The 16014-nt window shown below is 39.2% G+C and overlaps 1 protein-coding gene across 1 annotated transcript; it reads right to left on the minus strand.

Moving 5' to 3' along the window:
* Window positions 1-1374: 1374 nt before the first annotated feature.
* rac3b (Rac family small GTPase 3b) lies at window positions 1375-15563 on the minus strand. Its single transcript, XM_088324112.1, has 6 exons — window positions 15339-15563; window positions 9314-9385; window positions 7625-7742; window positions 6143-6205; window positions 5573-5732; window positions 1375-3952 (listed from the first exon to the last, which is right to left on the minus strand). The coding sequence occupies exons 1-6, from the start codon at window positions 15371-15373 to the stop codon at window positions 3822-3824; spliced, it is 579 nt and encodes a 192-aa protein (XP_088180238.1). The 5' UTR covers window positions 15374-15563; the 3' UTR covers window positions 1375-3821.
* Between the last annotated feature and the right edge of the window lie 451 nt (window positions 15564-16014).

Here is a 16014-nt window from a genome sequence, read left to right on the forward strand (position 1 = left end):
AAATAATTATCAAATATGTCCAAAATTTGACATCAAGTTACATTTTGCTGAATTTCCGACAATGCAAAATGATTTTTCTCTTTTGAATGAATTGACTCATGTACTATTGCAAAGGTTGTACGGCCTACAAACGTCGTTTGTTCTTACAATTCTTTCACAAGATATCCATTTCTTTTTATTTCCTGACATATTTTGTCGCATAATATTAACTATTTTGGGGGCTTATTTAGTCGGTTGCAAGATATAGAACTATACTTAATCACATTTTTTGTGGAAGTACAATGTTGGCAACAAGATTCAATATATATATAGATATAATTGGAAATTATTTGAATGCAACACAAACTTTTTCTTCTTTTTTCCGTGTTTTACGTCTATATTTCTTTCTTTTCTTTTTTTCTGGCTCTTTTCTAAATTTTTCCTTCTTTTTTTCTCTTCCTTTTGTTTCTTTTTTTCTCAGCTTTTCACTACATTTTCATTTTGGTATTATTTTCTTTTTTGTTCTATTCCCCCCTTCCTTTAAGTATTTTTTTTGCACAATTTTACATAATATTTGGTCATGTTGGGATTAAAGAAGCAAAAACAACCTGAAGAGCCGTTTAGGACATTTTTAGTGGAAGTACAATGTTGGCAACAAGATTCACTTGATACAATTGGAAATTATTTGAATGCAACACAAACTTTTTCTTCTTTTTTCTGTGTTTTTTTCTACTTTTTTTTTTTAAATTCCTTTAAAAAAAGTCTCATTGTGTTTATTTTTTTCCGGCTGTTACTTTTTTCTTTTTGTTCTCCATTTACTTTTTTCCTACGTTTCTTTCTTTTCTATTTTTCTGGCTTTTTTCTAAATTTTTCCTTCTTTTTTCTCTTCCTTTTGTTTCTTTTTTTCCCAGCTTTTCACTACTTTTTCATTTCATCAGGTATTTTTTTCTTTTTTGTTCTATTCCCCCCCCCCTTCTTTTAAGTCATTTTGTACATAGTTTTATATAATATTTGGTCATGTTGGGATTAAAGAAGCAAAAACAACCTGAAGAGCCGTTTAGGACCCGAAAGAGCCGGTTCTTTTTAGTGAGCCGAGCCGAAGAAGCCGGTTCTCGACAAACTCTACTAACTTTACTTTTCAACTTCGTTCGACATTGACTTCAAAATACCGCATTTAGGACACAACGTCGGGGGAACCCGTGTATTTTTACCTTCATGCACTGTAACTTTGACTTAAGTCGCTTCTTAATTAGTAGCAGTTGAGAGGGAACACTGTTTACAGTATTTTGATCTGTATAAGAATCAAAACAGAGGGTAAGGTAAGTGATAGTATGCAACCTTAAACAGTAGTGAGACAAAAACTTGACAGAAATGACAACTTAAACAACACATTGCCACAATTGTCCATTTCAAACTACTTTTATTCCACTTGGATGATTTTTACATGTCTTGTCTCGTGTGTCAAATAGATCAGGACCAAAAAGTTGCACATACATAAACATTTGTATTTAGTATTCCAAAAAATTGAAATATTTAACAACGCAGACGTAAAGTAAGAAAAAATGAGACACTGCTGAAACGAGTATATTTTTCGTCTTACATGACATGGCCGACGCATTTCAATTCGTGTGTGTCAAATGAGTAAACGACTTCCATGCAGTATAAGATTAGGACTTGGCGCTGCTTCATTTCAACACTTTTTCTAGGCAGGACGACACAACATAATTCAACCACATTGTTTTGCTATGCCAGCCAAAAATGGAACGAAACAACCATGACAAAAACGCAGGGTGTGCCTAATCTCACCGTTAGGGGGCGACAAACACCACAGCCCAGCACCTATATCATAAATGCATTAGTTTACAAGAAAAGTTGCATTTACTTGTCACTGACACCAAAACCCCAAAAACAATTGGCACTTTTATTTTTCAATGGTAGCAACACTTCAGCATAAATCGCTTCATTTTAGAGTTACAAGATCTAGCTATCCCGGTATATTTTGTTTAGGTGTTCATAAAGCATTCTTTTTTTCAAACAATTATTCTGTACATCATAAGCTCTTATTTTCAGCGTTGATTACTGCGGACAATATGAAAAAGTACAAAAAAACAGACACAAAATGTTTTTGTCTTGAAACAATATTCTGAATGAGAGATAGGGAAATGACACCTCATGACACACTTGCAATATTTGTATTTGATTCTTCTAGGTGCTGCGTTTTGTTTTAACGATGATGAAGGTTCCACCGAGCCTTCGAACCGTCAAAAGTATCGCAAGTGCTTCATGATGCTTCATTTGTATGTACTCTCTCACACATGCGCGCACTCACAGAAAAAACATCAATCGATGGCAGAATATTTGAAGACTCATGCAAAGTCCTCCACCCCCAGAGGCAGCAAGGTTTTTTTTTGTCACGTGTTCACAGTTAGTTACTAAAAATCTCCAGTGACATCTGAGGGTTTATGATACCGAAAAATGCTTCAGCAGACGTTGGAGCAGAATATTTTGGGTAGAATTTTACTTGGCATTCAATTTTAATCTAACACCAACCCAGTCAAAAACATAATTAAAGGGCCAGTGTGTATTATTAAGCCGCATCTAGTGGTAAATTGTTTGTTGTGATTTAAAAAAGAGAGAAAATGCAATAACTCTTATCCAAAACATGCATATTTTTAAATACTCTAAAGTTAAGAAATTTGAATTCATCTTACAAGAGCCTCACCTAGAGAGAGCTGACCAATTGTGGCCATCTTGCTGCTACGGGTACCCAAAATGAAGCACAGGAAAAAACAATGAGAAGAAAAACGGTGCATTTTGGTCACTGATTCTCCGTAATTTGTATTTTACCTTGTGCTTTTAAGCATTTGTTTTCGGTTGCACGACACAATACCGCGATATCTAGTAGTCAAATAATACACACTGTCCCTTAAAAACCTTTCAAGTGATAGTAAAATAAGAATCACAGAAAATGTTCTTACACTTGGCCCACGATCCCCAATGGTTTCATTGTCATTCCACAAGTCATCGCATTTGTCAAGGGAAGTCAAGCCGATATTTGTTCAAGTCATGTGCTCTTAGTTAGGCTAGTTAAGTAGCAAAACACACATTTTCTTATCCCTCCAGTGGGTAAGCAACAGAAAATGACATAATCATTTCCACATTAACTTGTCATTTTCAGTTGGCAACCTCGAGCAAATTTGCAAAGTCCGTGGCTGTGGTAAACATGGAACATTGTATGATTCTGAACTTTAAATATTTTGGTTGGGGAATGGAGCACTAGTACTTTAACCTATTTGGACTTCCTCTGCCGTTAAAAGCCTGTTGATGTCAAAGATCTATCTGAACCTACCAGAAAGGAACGAAGTGAATACTTCCACGATTCCTTCCAGGTCTAAGGATCCGGTTTTAGGTCTCATACCTCGGCTAATTTAGAGTAAGACCCAGAGCTATGTTTAACAAACACTTTATCATGCTTAAATCTAAATCTGAGTCGCCGCCCATGTCGATCTTCTGAGAACCAAGTCCGTGTTCACACGTTCTGTCGATCGGTCAACGTTTGTCGAAGCTAGCATGACGGAAAAAAAAAAACCCGGAAAGACAAATCAGTGTATGACGACGAGTAACAGAAACCCTTTTGTTAGCCCTCATGGGATCTCGGCGTGGTTGAATGAGTACAAAGTACCGTAGGGTACACAGTCATCGTTTTTGACCATATTCAGTAATGATAACACAATCAGAGAAATACCGGCCCGGCGGCCGATATTGCGTTGAAAAAACATCAATATAAAGAAAGCGATCGTAGCCGTGCGCGCCCACTGGAGCTTGAGCGAGGTGTTCTCTTTTCAGAAGACGGTGCACCTCTTTCCCCTTTTCTTGACGGGCGGGGGGCAGAGCACGGCTCGGATGGCCTCGTCGAAAACCGTTTTTAGGCCTCGCTGGGTCAAGGCTGAACACTCCAGGTACTTCACCGCCCCTGATGACCCGACGGAAAAAGTTAAAAAAAAAAAAATATGTAGAAAGGGGCCACCAACTTGGTGCCTGAAAGCACTAGGTAGCCCCATAAGACCACCTGAGTAGCTCATGGACCGGTTTTGAAAATAGCTCACCAGTCAATGTGAGTCATTCTTAAGTCTAAACTTTAGTAGACACTCAAAATAAGAGAAGACATCAATGGATTTGGAACTTGCAAAGAGGACAGAGAGAGAAGCCTTCAGACAAGGAATTCTCCATTCCCCATACTAAAGCCCTCTCCTGAACCCTCTGTTTTTGTTAAAGTTTACAAAAAGCAGATCAGCCCTAAGGAGTGTTTACTGCAGTGTTACTGTAGGATTTGTTTTCGTTTTTTTTTTAGTATTTCTGAAGTCTGATTTTTATTGAAGTTCTGTAGTTTTTTGTAGTGTTACTTTAGTTTTATTTTTGTAGTATTTCTAAAGTAATTTTATTTAGTATTTCCATCGTAGTATTTTTTTAGTATTTCTGTAGTACTTTTTTTATATAGCTGTAGTATTTTCGTAGTATTTTTGTATTATTACAGTAGTTTTACGATTATAGTATTTTTTTAGTATTACTGCAGTATTATTTTTTTGTATTTTGGTACTATCTCTGTTGTATTTTGTAGTATCTGCATATAATAATGTGTGTCTTATATCTGTATTACGTCTGTCTGTAGTATTTTTGTAGTACAGTGTCACTTTAGTTTTATTTTTGTGATATTTCCATAGATTTTTTTGTAGTATCGCTATAATAATAATAATAATAATAATTTCCTTTGTATTGTCATTTTTTGTAACAATGTACACAGAACGAAATGTCGATACACCTGACCCGTTGTAGCGAGCCGATGCAGCCGCAGCCAACAGAGGGCACCGCCATTTTACCAATGTTATAAGTCTTAGGTGTGGTTTGCAGTATTTCTGTTGTAAACTTCTTGTAGTCGTATTTTGTAGTAATATTTCTCAAGTAGTCTTTTATATTATAGTATTATGTATTTAGTATTTCAGTAGAAGTATACTTGGTGTATTTCTAAAGCAGTATTTTGGTAGTATTTTTGTACAATTTCTGAGGTATTTCCATTGTATAATTTTTGTTATATTTATTTAGTATTTTTGTAATATTACTGTTGTTGTCTTTTTGTAGTATTTTCGGAGTAAATAATTCTGTGGCAGTATTTTGTAGTATTACAGTAATAGTGTTTTTGCTGTAATTATATACTTTTCTTTCATTTTCAGAATGAAAGCAAAATAATATATGAGGTCCCTGTTTTTAACACGATATTTGATATTTAGTTTTTTAATTATTGTGTAGTTTTTTTTGGTTGTATTTCTGGAGGTATTTTTGAGTGGACGCACAAAGTGACAATGAGGACAATGGTGGCAGCAAAAAAGTTAACCACTCTTGGGGGCCCCCTAGTGGTTGTGGAGCCCTAAGCAGCCACTTATCTTGGGCCGGCACTGAGTGTCACATACAAGATGTTTACTGCGTTGTTATCAATACAAATAAAGACAATTGTAATTTACATTTGTAGTCATAAACTGCTATGACGGAAGAGTTGTCTAGACAGAATAACAGCATAGGAAAATAATTTGAATCTCACCAATCTCTCTTGCCATGGCCAGACCCTGCGGATAAGTGATAGGGGACAGCTTCTTGTCTCGCAGTCTCTCGATGGTGTCCTTGTCATCTCGAAGGTCCAGTTTGGTGCCCACCAGGATGATGGGTGTGTTGGGGCAATGGTGTCGCACTTCAGGGTACCACTAAGGCGCCCCAGAAGCAGGAACACCCAGTCACGTTTGACAGGGAAGAAAGACAAGTTAATAAAACTCGTATAATTGTGACTGAAGCGTGCACGGCGCTCGCTTTATCATCCTCAGGCAACGTGCCGCACTGCAAGCTTTAACCCTATAAACTGGGACATTTCAGACCGAGAGCGTCTAGTGACGCTGGCGGACGAAACCTCCGAGGGCCGGCGCACTTGCCCTGCGGCGCGATTAGACTCGTCCAGACCTGGTCTCACAAGCCCACGGGGTGCCAATCCGGCCCGTTGCAAGGCCACGTCTGGACGAGTGTCGGCGCTAGCGCGAAATTAGCCAGGGGGAGCAAAGATGTGCCTCGTTGTGGTCAGACTCGGCGGGTCAAGGGGAGGCGGGGGGGCCAGCGTACTGACCTTCGCTCGGACGTTCTCAAAGGAAGCCGGACTGACCAGGGAGAAGCATATCAAGAACACATCCTGGGAGAGAATCAAACACGCCACTAGTTGAGAGCAACATCAGAAAATTGAGATTGGATCCACTCAAATGGGTGGAGCTTGCCAAAAACACTTATTGATTATTCCCTTTTTGGTAATACACACCAAGTCAATACCAAAGGACTTCATACTTATGGAAGATCAAAAAGTATATATAATTCAATTATGAAATGACAAGTATTAGCAAAGAGAGCTTGATGCTATGCCTACTCATGCTAGCTGTAAAAACTGTTGGTGATGAGTTGGGCTGGCGCAGCCAGCTCAAGTATTAGCGCAAGCTATATTTTGGTCTGACTAGGTTTCTTTGTATATTCCTGACTACAGTATAGCTCTACCTTGTATACGTTTAAAATAGCTCCAGAAACATTAACTAAACAGAAGACATACATTGTGTACGTTTATAATTACTAATAATACTTAAGCCAATTACTAAGTAAGCAAGCTGATTCACACAAAAAGAAATTGATATATTTTTTTCGTCACTAACAACATAATCTGCTGGTTGACTCTCAAAGGTCTTGAGAAAGATTTATAGGTGGCGATATATGTAGATGTAATATATACAGTATAAACATGTATAATTACTACTTTACTTTAAATTAAGGTAGTGCAAACAAAACAAAGGAATATCATTTGGTAGGGAATTTGGACATTGTTAGTAACAATTTCGCCCACCCGATGACCTGCTGGGGTATTCGAAAACATGCCTGTTACAAATAGAAAGCCATGAATAACTTGAGCTTTATGTGCTGTTGCCGCTGTGTTACGGCCAGGGTTGGGTAGGGTTACTTTAACTGGATTACTTTCAATTACTTTTGGATTACCCCAATACCAAATATGCTAATAAAAGACAAAAGTAACTAAATATGAATAAAAGGACTCAATTTTGTGCAGGCTTGGGGAGTAACAGAATACATGGAACGGCAAAAATGATGTTGGCAAGCTGTTTGGATTTATTTTCATTTTGTTTCTGTCGCATTTTATGTAAGTTTTGCCGGAGATCAAAGAGATCAAAGCCAGGAGAGAAAGCTTAACACGTGTTGTGAGTCATCATTTTATTCATATTTAGTTTCTTTTGTCTTTTATTAGCATATTTGGTATTGGAGTCATCCGAAAGTAATTGAAAGTAATCAAGTTAAAGTAACCCTACCCAACCCTGGTTACGGCCGATTACAGTATAGGCAATTTTTGGTGAGTTATTAAAATCTTGAAAACTCTTCATGTATATTGTATATATTTTAAATATCTCTTGCAACGAGTTTGTAAACAGCTTCGTTCTATAGTCTAGAAATTACAGAAATATCTATCTTATTTCACATCATCTACTGGCTGATACTATCGCGTTGATAATAATGACAAACTGGGGGGATAGTCGTCAAGTTTGAGTGCTGGTCCGATTACCGTTTGCGGGTACGACAACGGTCTGAGCCTGTCATAGTCTTCCTGTCCGGCCGTGTCCCAAAGACCTAGATTGACCGGCTTCCCGTCGACCATGACATTGGCCGAGTAGTTGTCAAAGCTGTAGGAGGCAAAAAAGACCAAAGACCCTGTAGATTTGGTATGTTAGGGACATTTTGCTTAATTATATATACATAGATACAGTTTTCCCTTGGCATACCACAGATCTGTTTTTATGACCTAGAAGATTTAATAAAAAGAAAAGGCTTCAGGAGAGGGACTTTAGAACAGGTTGGAATTTCTTATCTGAAGTTTGAGCTCTTTCCTGTTCCCCTTGCAAGTTCAAATTCCATTGATGTCTTTTCTCCCTATGTTGGGTGTTTTAATAGACTGTAAACTTCGCACTTACACTACATATGGATGGATACAATTGAGGCATCCACTGTATATAGACTATGGCATTTTCGCCCTAGGGATAAACAAATTAAACTGAAGTGTCATGTCAAACTGCGCACAGGTAATCCATATATATATTGCAGTTTTCCCTCGCCATTCTGCTGATCTGTGTTTGTAACCTAGACGATTTGATAAAAACAAAAAGGCTCAGGAGAGGGCCTTCAGAACAGGTTGGAATTTCTTATCTGAAGTTTGAGCTCTTTCCTGTTCCCCCTTGGAAGTTCAAAATCCGTTAATGTCTTCTCTCCCTATATTAAGTGTTTTAATAAACTGTAGACTTCGCACTTACACTACATATGGATGGATACAATTGAGGCATCCACTGTATATGAATTATGACATTTTCGCCTTAGGGACAAGAAATAAGACTGAAATGTCATGTCAAACTGCCCACAGGTAATCTTTTTTTATTTTATATTTATTATTTTTTGTTCCCAATGTGAAATGTGTTTATAGTTTATTAAAATATATACAGTGGAACCTCAGTTTTCGAACGCCTCTCAGTTACAACAAATCGGAGTCCGACCAAAAATTTCGAGAAATTCTTGCTTCGCTGTTCGGTCAAAAAATCGGAGTTTAAACGCCGGTAATGCGTGAGTGCGTACGTTCATGTTAGTGTAATCTTTCGTACGGAAGATTACGCTAACGCGGACGTACGATTAGCCTGGGTTAGCTTTATGTTTACGGTAAACATTCAGGGTGTTGGAACGGAGCCCAACATTCAGGGTGTTGGGACACAGCCCCCTTTCCAATGGACCGCTCACCACTTGTTGTGGAGACCCGGGTGCTAAATGACTTGTAAACGACCTGATTTTTTTATTTTTTCACGTTCATGTTAGCGTAATCTTTCGTACGGAAGATTACGATAACACGAACGTACGATTAGCTTGGGTTAGCTTTAAGTTTACGTTAAACATTCAAGGTAAACATTCAGGGTGTTGGAACAGATTAAAACGATTTACATTACTTTTAATGGGAAAAATGATTTCGGTGATCGAACAAATCGGTTTTCAAACAGGGTTCTGGAACGGATTATGGTCGAGAACCGAGGTTCCACTGTAGATACAAACGTGTATATTTTTTCTGTTTTAAATAAGCACACTTAGTTTCATGTAAATATAAAACACAAACTGCTACTCCTTTTCCTGTTTTGCTGTTCTGAGTCATCGAACAACTTTGATTGTCCAGTATCGAATTTTTCCATGTGTTTTGTAATACATCGTTGAGGTGACTCACACGGTGGGGATGTATTCACCGGGGAAGGCATTGGTGGTGTAGCTGATCAGCAGACAGGTCTTACCCACGGCCCTGAAAGACAACGCACAAACCAATGTCACACAATCGCGTGCATTGTGCGCGTCCCTGATTGAACGAGGGCCTTTCAGCAGACCCTCGCTGGCCTACATTCTAGTTGCCTGAGGGATGCCGTTGCCCCCTTATTAAAACCCCCACTCACACCCGCCACCGACCCCAACTCTGACCTTTTTACGCATAATCGATGTAGCGATGCTGCCAGACATTCTATTTTAGTCACAATCCTGTCAACATTGAGTGTCCATGTTATGTTGCATTCATGGAAAGAAGAAAATGAGACTTTATACCAGCACAGGAAACGCCCCTCATTTTAGGTCATGTGACAAGCGGGGGTCTTGTGAATGGCTAAAAAAACTATTTGCTCACATTAATGCCTTGTTGTTTGGTATGGGTGTTTTGTAAGGTTTAATGACCCAATTTCCGCCTGGCATTGAATGAGGCACAGTGTAAAGTTGGCCGTTTTGGATATGTGCATTTCTCAGAATTCAATGCAATGAAAATAACTTGTTTTTATATTCCTAAATATAAAAACAATCTTTCTCACACACACACACACACACACACAGAAAGTAACGTTTCAATCATCAGTCTAATTACATCTTTTATACGTTTATCAATCTTAGATTCTTTTATTGTGAAGTTGTGCTCATGTGTGTTCCTTTTCCTGTTTTCTGCTGACGAATAATAAACCACGCCTTCGGAGTGGTAGCTCTGTTCGCCGAGAGACACAGCCAGGTGAGCATGGCGCAGCAGCTACCACGAAGTAGTTTTATAACTTAATATCTGTTTTTATTTGAGTAATACCTGCGATTGGCTGGCAACCAGTCCAGGGTGTCCCCTGCCCACTGCCCGATGATTGCTGGGATGGGCTCCAGCATCCCCGCGACCCTACTGAGGATAAGCGGTGCAGCTGATGAGATGAGATGAGATTTGAGTAATACAGCCGCCAAAGAGTTTTTATAATGTTTAACTTTAACACTGGGTTGACGATATCCAGGTATAAAATTGCAGGTAAAACACCGAGATCCGATGCAAACATGTAGTTTTTCATAAATCACGAGTCTATGCTCACTTTGCACAACGATGCCTATTTTGCACTACCGTATATTGCACTAATACGATCCCAAAACTGTATGTAACACCCTACACGCCCACACTTTCTTGTGTCAATATTGTGTAAATTATAACCTTTATCTTTTTTGTTTCCTTCATCCTCACTGTAAAATGTGACACTGGAGTGCCACGTCCAATTTCTTTGTCACAATATGTTCAACCCATTTTGTAACAATGATAATAAAAGGTATATTGTGGCAGTAGCTCAGGAGGTAAAGCGCTCGTCCTGGGATCAAGGGATCCCAGTTCGAATCCCTGATTGTCCGTGTTACATGTCGAAGTGTCCTTGGGTAAGACACTGAACCCCTAATATCCCCAATAAGCAGGTTAGCGCCTTACATGGCTGCAAGGCCGCTATTGGGAAATGTGGAGCACATTGTAAAGCGCTTTGGGAAGTCATTGACTTGAAAAGCGCTATAAAATGCAGATCAGTTCAGTATATTCTAATTCTATGTCAGTAACCTACAGTCAGGGGAGGCAGATTTAACTGTGCCTCACCTGTCTTCTTGGAAATGCAAATATATTAAATAGTTATATTTATTCATTGTTAAAGATCGTTCTGATTTAACTTTACAATCTTTTGATTTCCTTTTTTTTTTTAAATCGCTGATATTTCACATTATATACAATTAGTATGTAATGTGTTACTGTGCTGAGGGTCTGCAGATGCAAAGTGAGGTACGCAATTCTTTTGCCTCATGGCAGAGGGCGATAGTGAGACCGAGGATTCCGATTTGGCGCACACCTTAGCCACAAACAATAGAATTAGCGGAAGTATCAGCAAGCTAACAGCAAGTAAAGCCATTCAGTATTTTTTCCGTTGCATGGACTATTTTTCCCCATGGTGGATTACATACTTCATTTATAAACAAGACAATCAAACATTTTTTCTATGCTTGCTTTGGCCATTAAATGACAAATAAGCTGTACCGGTCGGCTAATTTATCTGTGAATCTGACTGTGCCTCACCAGACACGATTTTCATTGCATGTCTCTATACTATGTTTTTAAAAGGGTTGGGTAGGGTTACTTTAACTGGATTACTTTCAATTACTTTTGGATTACTCCAATACCAAATATGCTAATAAAAGACAAAAGAAACTAAATATGAATAAAATGATGACTCACAACACGTGGTAAGCTTTCTCTCCTGGCTTTGATCTCCGGCAAAACTAACATCAAATGCGACAGAAACAAAATGAAAATAAATCCAAACAGCTTGCCAACATCATTTTTGCCGTTCCATGTATTCCGTTACTCCCCAAGCCTGCACAAAATTTTGTAATTTTATTCATATTTAGTTTCTTTTGTCTTTTATTAGCATTGGAGTAATCCAAAAGTAATTGAAAGTAATCAAGTTAAAGTAACCCTACCCAACCCTGGTTGTTAATTACCTTCAACTTTTTCTCAATCAAGTTTTTGAGACCTAATTTATACTTACAAAGTATGCAGATCGATTTGTAATTGCATCTTCTATCTGTTGCTTTTAATCCAATATGGCGGCCTCTAAAAAAGACACTTGACCCTCCGAAGCCAATTGACGTTGCCTTCTCTGGCAGAATGCAAACCATGACGGACGGCAAGAAACACTTCGGCGCACTGCAGTTGAATAGGCAGTTGAGTTGAAAAAAAAGACTAAAAACCACAACAGAAGAATATAATCACCACTTTTTACCATGGTGATTAATTCCTGTGTGGTGGGAAAGCTTCTTAGCCCCATTTTGAATTGTATCCCTTTTGATGAAGACAGAAGACGGCAATGTTTATCTGCAGGAGGCACAACAGGGGCAGGCTGGCAGACCTCTAGTATTCCAGGATTTGCTTCGAACATTTGTTACAAGGTATGTTTGATGTATTTCGGAGCAATCTTTTGTTAAGTGGGTATGAGTCACGTCAAACACACTAATCATAAAAGGCTAGCTAGTGCTAACTAGCTACATTAGTTGCGACTTCTTACTGCATAAATGAGCTGCTTTTATTGTGATTACCCGTGACTCAAATCAGTATTCTTTCGAATATCACATGTGTTGAAATAACTGTTATGTGCTCTACCATAAAGTCTTACGCCGAAATGAACTGCCAAATTATCAACAGAAGAGAAAACGTCATTTCGCCAAAGTAAATATTTTCAACATGCTCAAAAGTGATTTCTATGCAAGGTGCAAATGCGCCCTGTGCTTTACTGTTCTATTACATTCCCCCAAAATTTAGATCCGGAGTTGTTTTAGAGATGTCTGCGCAAATTTGTCGGCAAAACAAACCACAGTAACGTGTACCAGCTACAAAGAACTGGTAAGCATCCAGAATCTAATAAGCTTTTATATCAGCACGGGTGTATGGGGATACTCTATTCATGATATAGTGGTACAGATTGTGTGGACTGAAGTCAGGCAGACTGGACCATTTGTGAGTATGTCAAGAGGAAGACCGTACTGCTCGTTAGCTAGCATTGCTAATGCTAGCCTCAGTTCCTCTAAATGGCGCCCTTTGTGCTTTCCGATAAAGTGAGCCACTCCATCCGACACCTGCACAATGTTCCTTTGACTAGCCATTACATTGGTGTTAAATAGTCTAGCTGTTTTTTGTTGTTTTTGTCCACTACTTACTACCGTCCGTCGTGGTGTCCTCACGTGGTTAGGTCACGTGTGTGCAAAGGGTGAACATTTGAATAATTCAAAATAAATGTCTTGAGGAGAGGATTTTAACCATGAGAAATAATCTAAACTATTGGTTAAACCAAAAGAAGTCAATATTAAGGTTATACTGGCCATTGAAAATGGAGCTTTTTCATTATTGTCCTCCATTGCATCTCTCGAGATTGACCCACAATTTTGAAAGAGCAGCCTGATATTCAAATTCCAGAAGAGGTGCCAAATAAAAAGCTTTCTGGTTATCGTTACTCTAGTGCAGGGGTGTCAAACTAATTTCAACTCGGGGGCCACACGATAGAATAAACATTCTGTCGGGGGTCGGACTAGTAGATTCAAGAGAAAGAAAAAGAGAGATCAAGAAATAAGAGAAAGAGGGAGGGGAAAAGGAGAGAGGGCAGGACAAAGAGGGAGAGAGCGTGAGAAACAAAAGATAAAAAGTCATGAGAGATGGGGAAAATAAAGGGAGAGGAAGAAAGAAATCCAAAGAAAAATAGAAAGACAGAAGGAGAGAAAAGAGAAAAGAAACTATGAAGGGTATAAAGAGAGAAAATGAAAAAGGAAGTTAGAGCAAAATAAGTTAAAAAGACACAGAGAGAGAAAGAGACAAACAGCAACAAAGGAAGAGAAAAAGAGAGATATAGAGAGTGACAGAGACAGAGAGAGGGAGAAACAGGGTGGAAAAGAGAGAGAGAGAGAGAAAAGGGGTGGAAAAAAAGAGGCAGAGACAGAGTGGGAGAAAAGGGTGGAAAAGAGAGAGAGAGAGATGAAGAGAGTGGGAGAAAAGGTGTGGAAAAGAGAGAGGGAGAGAGAGAGACAGAGTGGGAGAAAAGGGGTGAAAGAGAGAGAGAGAGAGAGAGAGAGAGAGAGAGAGAGAGAGAGAAATAAATACAAGTACATTGTCTTTGTGAGATGAACCTGGCTTTGGCAACATCAAGTCGACATATTTCAACCTGCAGCTTGTTTTTCTCTTGCGCTTCTCTGAGTGTTGTCTCGCGGGCCGGATTCAATCCCTAGCGGGCCTGATCTGGCCCGCGGGCCGCCTGTTTGACACCTGTGCTCTAGTGGCACGCAGGGTTGGGTAGGGTTACTTTAACTGGATTACCTTCAATGAGTTTTGGATTACTCCAATACCAAATATGCTAATAAAAGACAAAAGAAACTAAATATGAATACAATTACTAAATTTTGTGCAGGCTTGGGGAGTAACGGAATAGATAGATAGATAGATAGATAGATACTTTATTCATCCCCGAAGGGAAATTCACTTTTCCAGCAGCATCCCTAAGCTGAGAACAATCGAAAATAACACGGGAGCTGCTGGAGTGGCTGCCATTCGTGACGGCGCCGGAGAAACGATTCAATTTGAATCATGTACAAACAAACAAACAAACAATTGAATCATGTACAAGAAACGATTCAATTTGAATCATGTACAAACAAACAAACAATTGAATCATGTACAAACAAACAAACAAAATATTTATGTTTAATACATGGAAGGGCAAAAATGATGTTGGCAAGCTGTTTGGATTTATTTTCATTTTGTTTCTGTCGCATTTTATGTTCATTTTGCCGGTGATCAAAGAGATCAAAGCCAGGAGAGAAAGCTTACCACGTGTTGTGAGTCATCATTTTATTTATATTTAGTTTCTTTTGTCTTTTATTAGTATATTTGGTATTGGAATCATCCAAAAGTAATTGAAAGTAATCCAGTTAAAGTAACCCTACACAACCCTGCATGTTATTGTGTCATAGGGAGAGGCGTTGGTCGGTTAAAAACATGGAGTAGTGCACAGTACGCTGACAAACACTCGCCCACGATTTCTTACACTATCTTGTGTTAGATCGACACAAGTGCAAGACAAGGAAAGGATTCGGTCAGGGCCTGTAAACACATCACTAAGCGTGCATCAGCACTTCAGCCTCCGGTGGCCTACGAGGCGTGGAGGTTGGTCCAGTTCGCATCCCCGACGACGATCCGAAACCACAAGCCGCCTTGAAGGCCGAAATAACAAAGACACGGGCACAAATGTGACCAAAATCGGGAGTAGAGAGTCAAAGAGAGCCTTAGCCCCCTTTTTCGAAATATAGCATCCATCCTCCCATCATCAATCTCCAGACACATCGCGGGGAGAGCGGCTTAAAGCCGTCTCGTTTTCGGTTCCGTTTGTCTGTAATCTTACCCGTCGCCGACCACCACGCATTTGATGGCTTGCATTTGTGCACGAAGCTGAGGGCGTCTAGGGGAACCGGCACTTTTCGTCTTTCCAAGATCCTAAAGGGTTGCGCTTCGGACTCGGATGAGAGCAGCGGGCCGGTCCGCTAGGCGAAAGGCGCTGCAGTGAAAGGAGAGGCGACGAGTGAAACCGAGCGGTTCCGGAAAGTACCGAACGATGAGCACAAAGCAGAAAGCAGCCCCTTTCTCTCGTACGGGGCAAGTTAATAACCACCGGGAACTTCCGGTTTTGCTCAAGTTGCCAAACATGAACCTTAGAACTCCCTAAACGATCGTTTTGTGACATTATTGACATTTACTAACATCAATAATAATTTTCAAACATACATAACTTAAAAGCGACATACTTGAAAGACTGTCGTGTCACTCAAGTAGCTAACAAGTTAAAGGCATGCTATGACGTTATCCCAGCCAATTGCCTGCCTTAATGATTACAATCCCCATTTAATGAGCGATGATAACCCTTACAAACACAACGAGGCACCTATTTATTCATGGAAAGACAGACCATTAAGAATAAAACCAAAAATAGTTTGTGGAAACACTCCTGTTTAATTTACCAAATAATCATCACATACAAATATGTAACGATCTTTCTTCTTTCCCCACTTCGAGTATATCCA

The sequence above is a fragment of the Urocampus carinirostris genome, chromosome 19 (genome assembly GCF_059441175.1).
Source record: "Urocampus carinirostris isolate Australia breed hairy pipefish chromosome 19, RoL_Ucar_1.0, whole genome shotgun sequence".
Taxonomy (NCBI): domain Eukaryota; kingdom Metazoa; phylum Chordata; class Actinopteri; order Syngnathiformes; family Syngnathidae; genus Urocampus; species Urocampus carinirostris.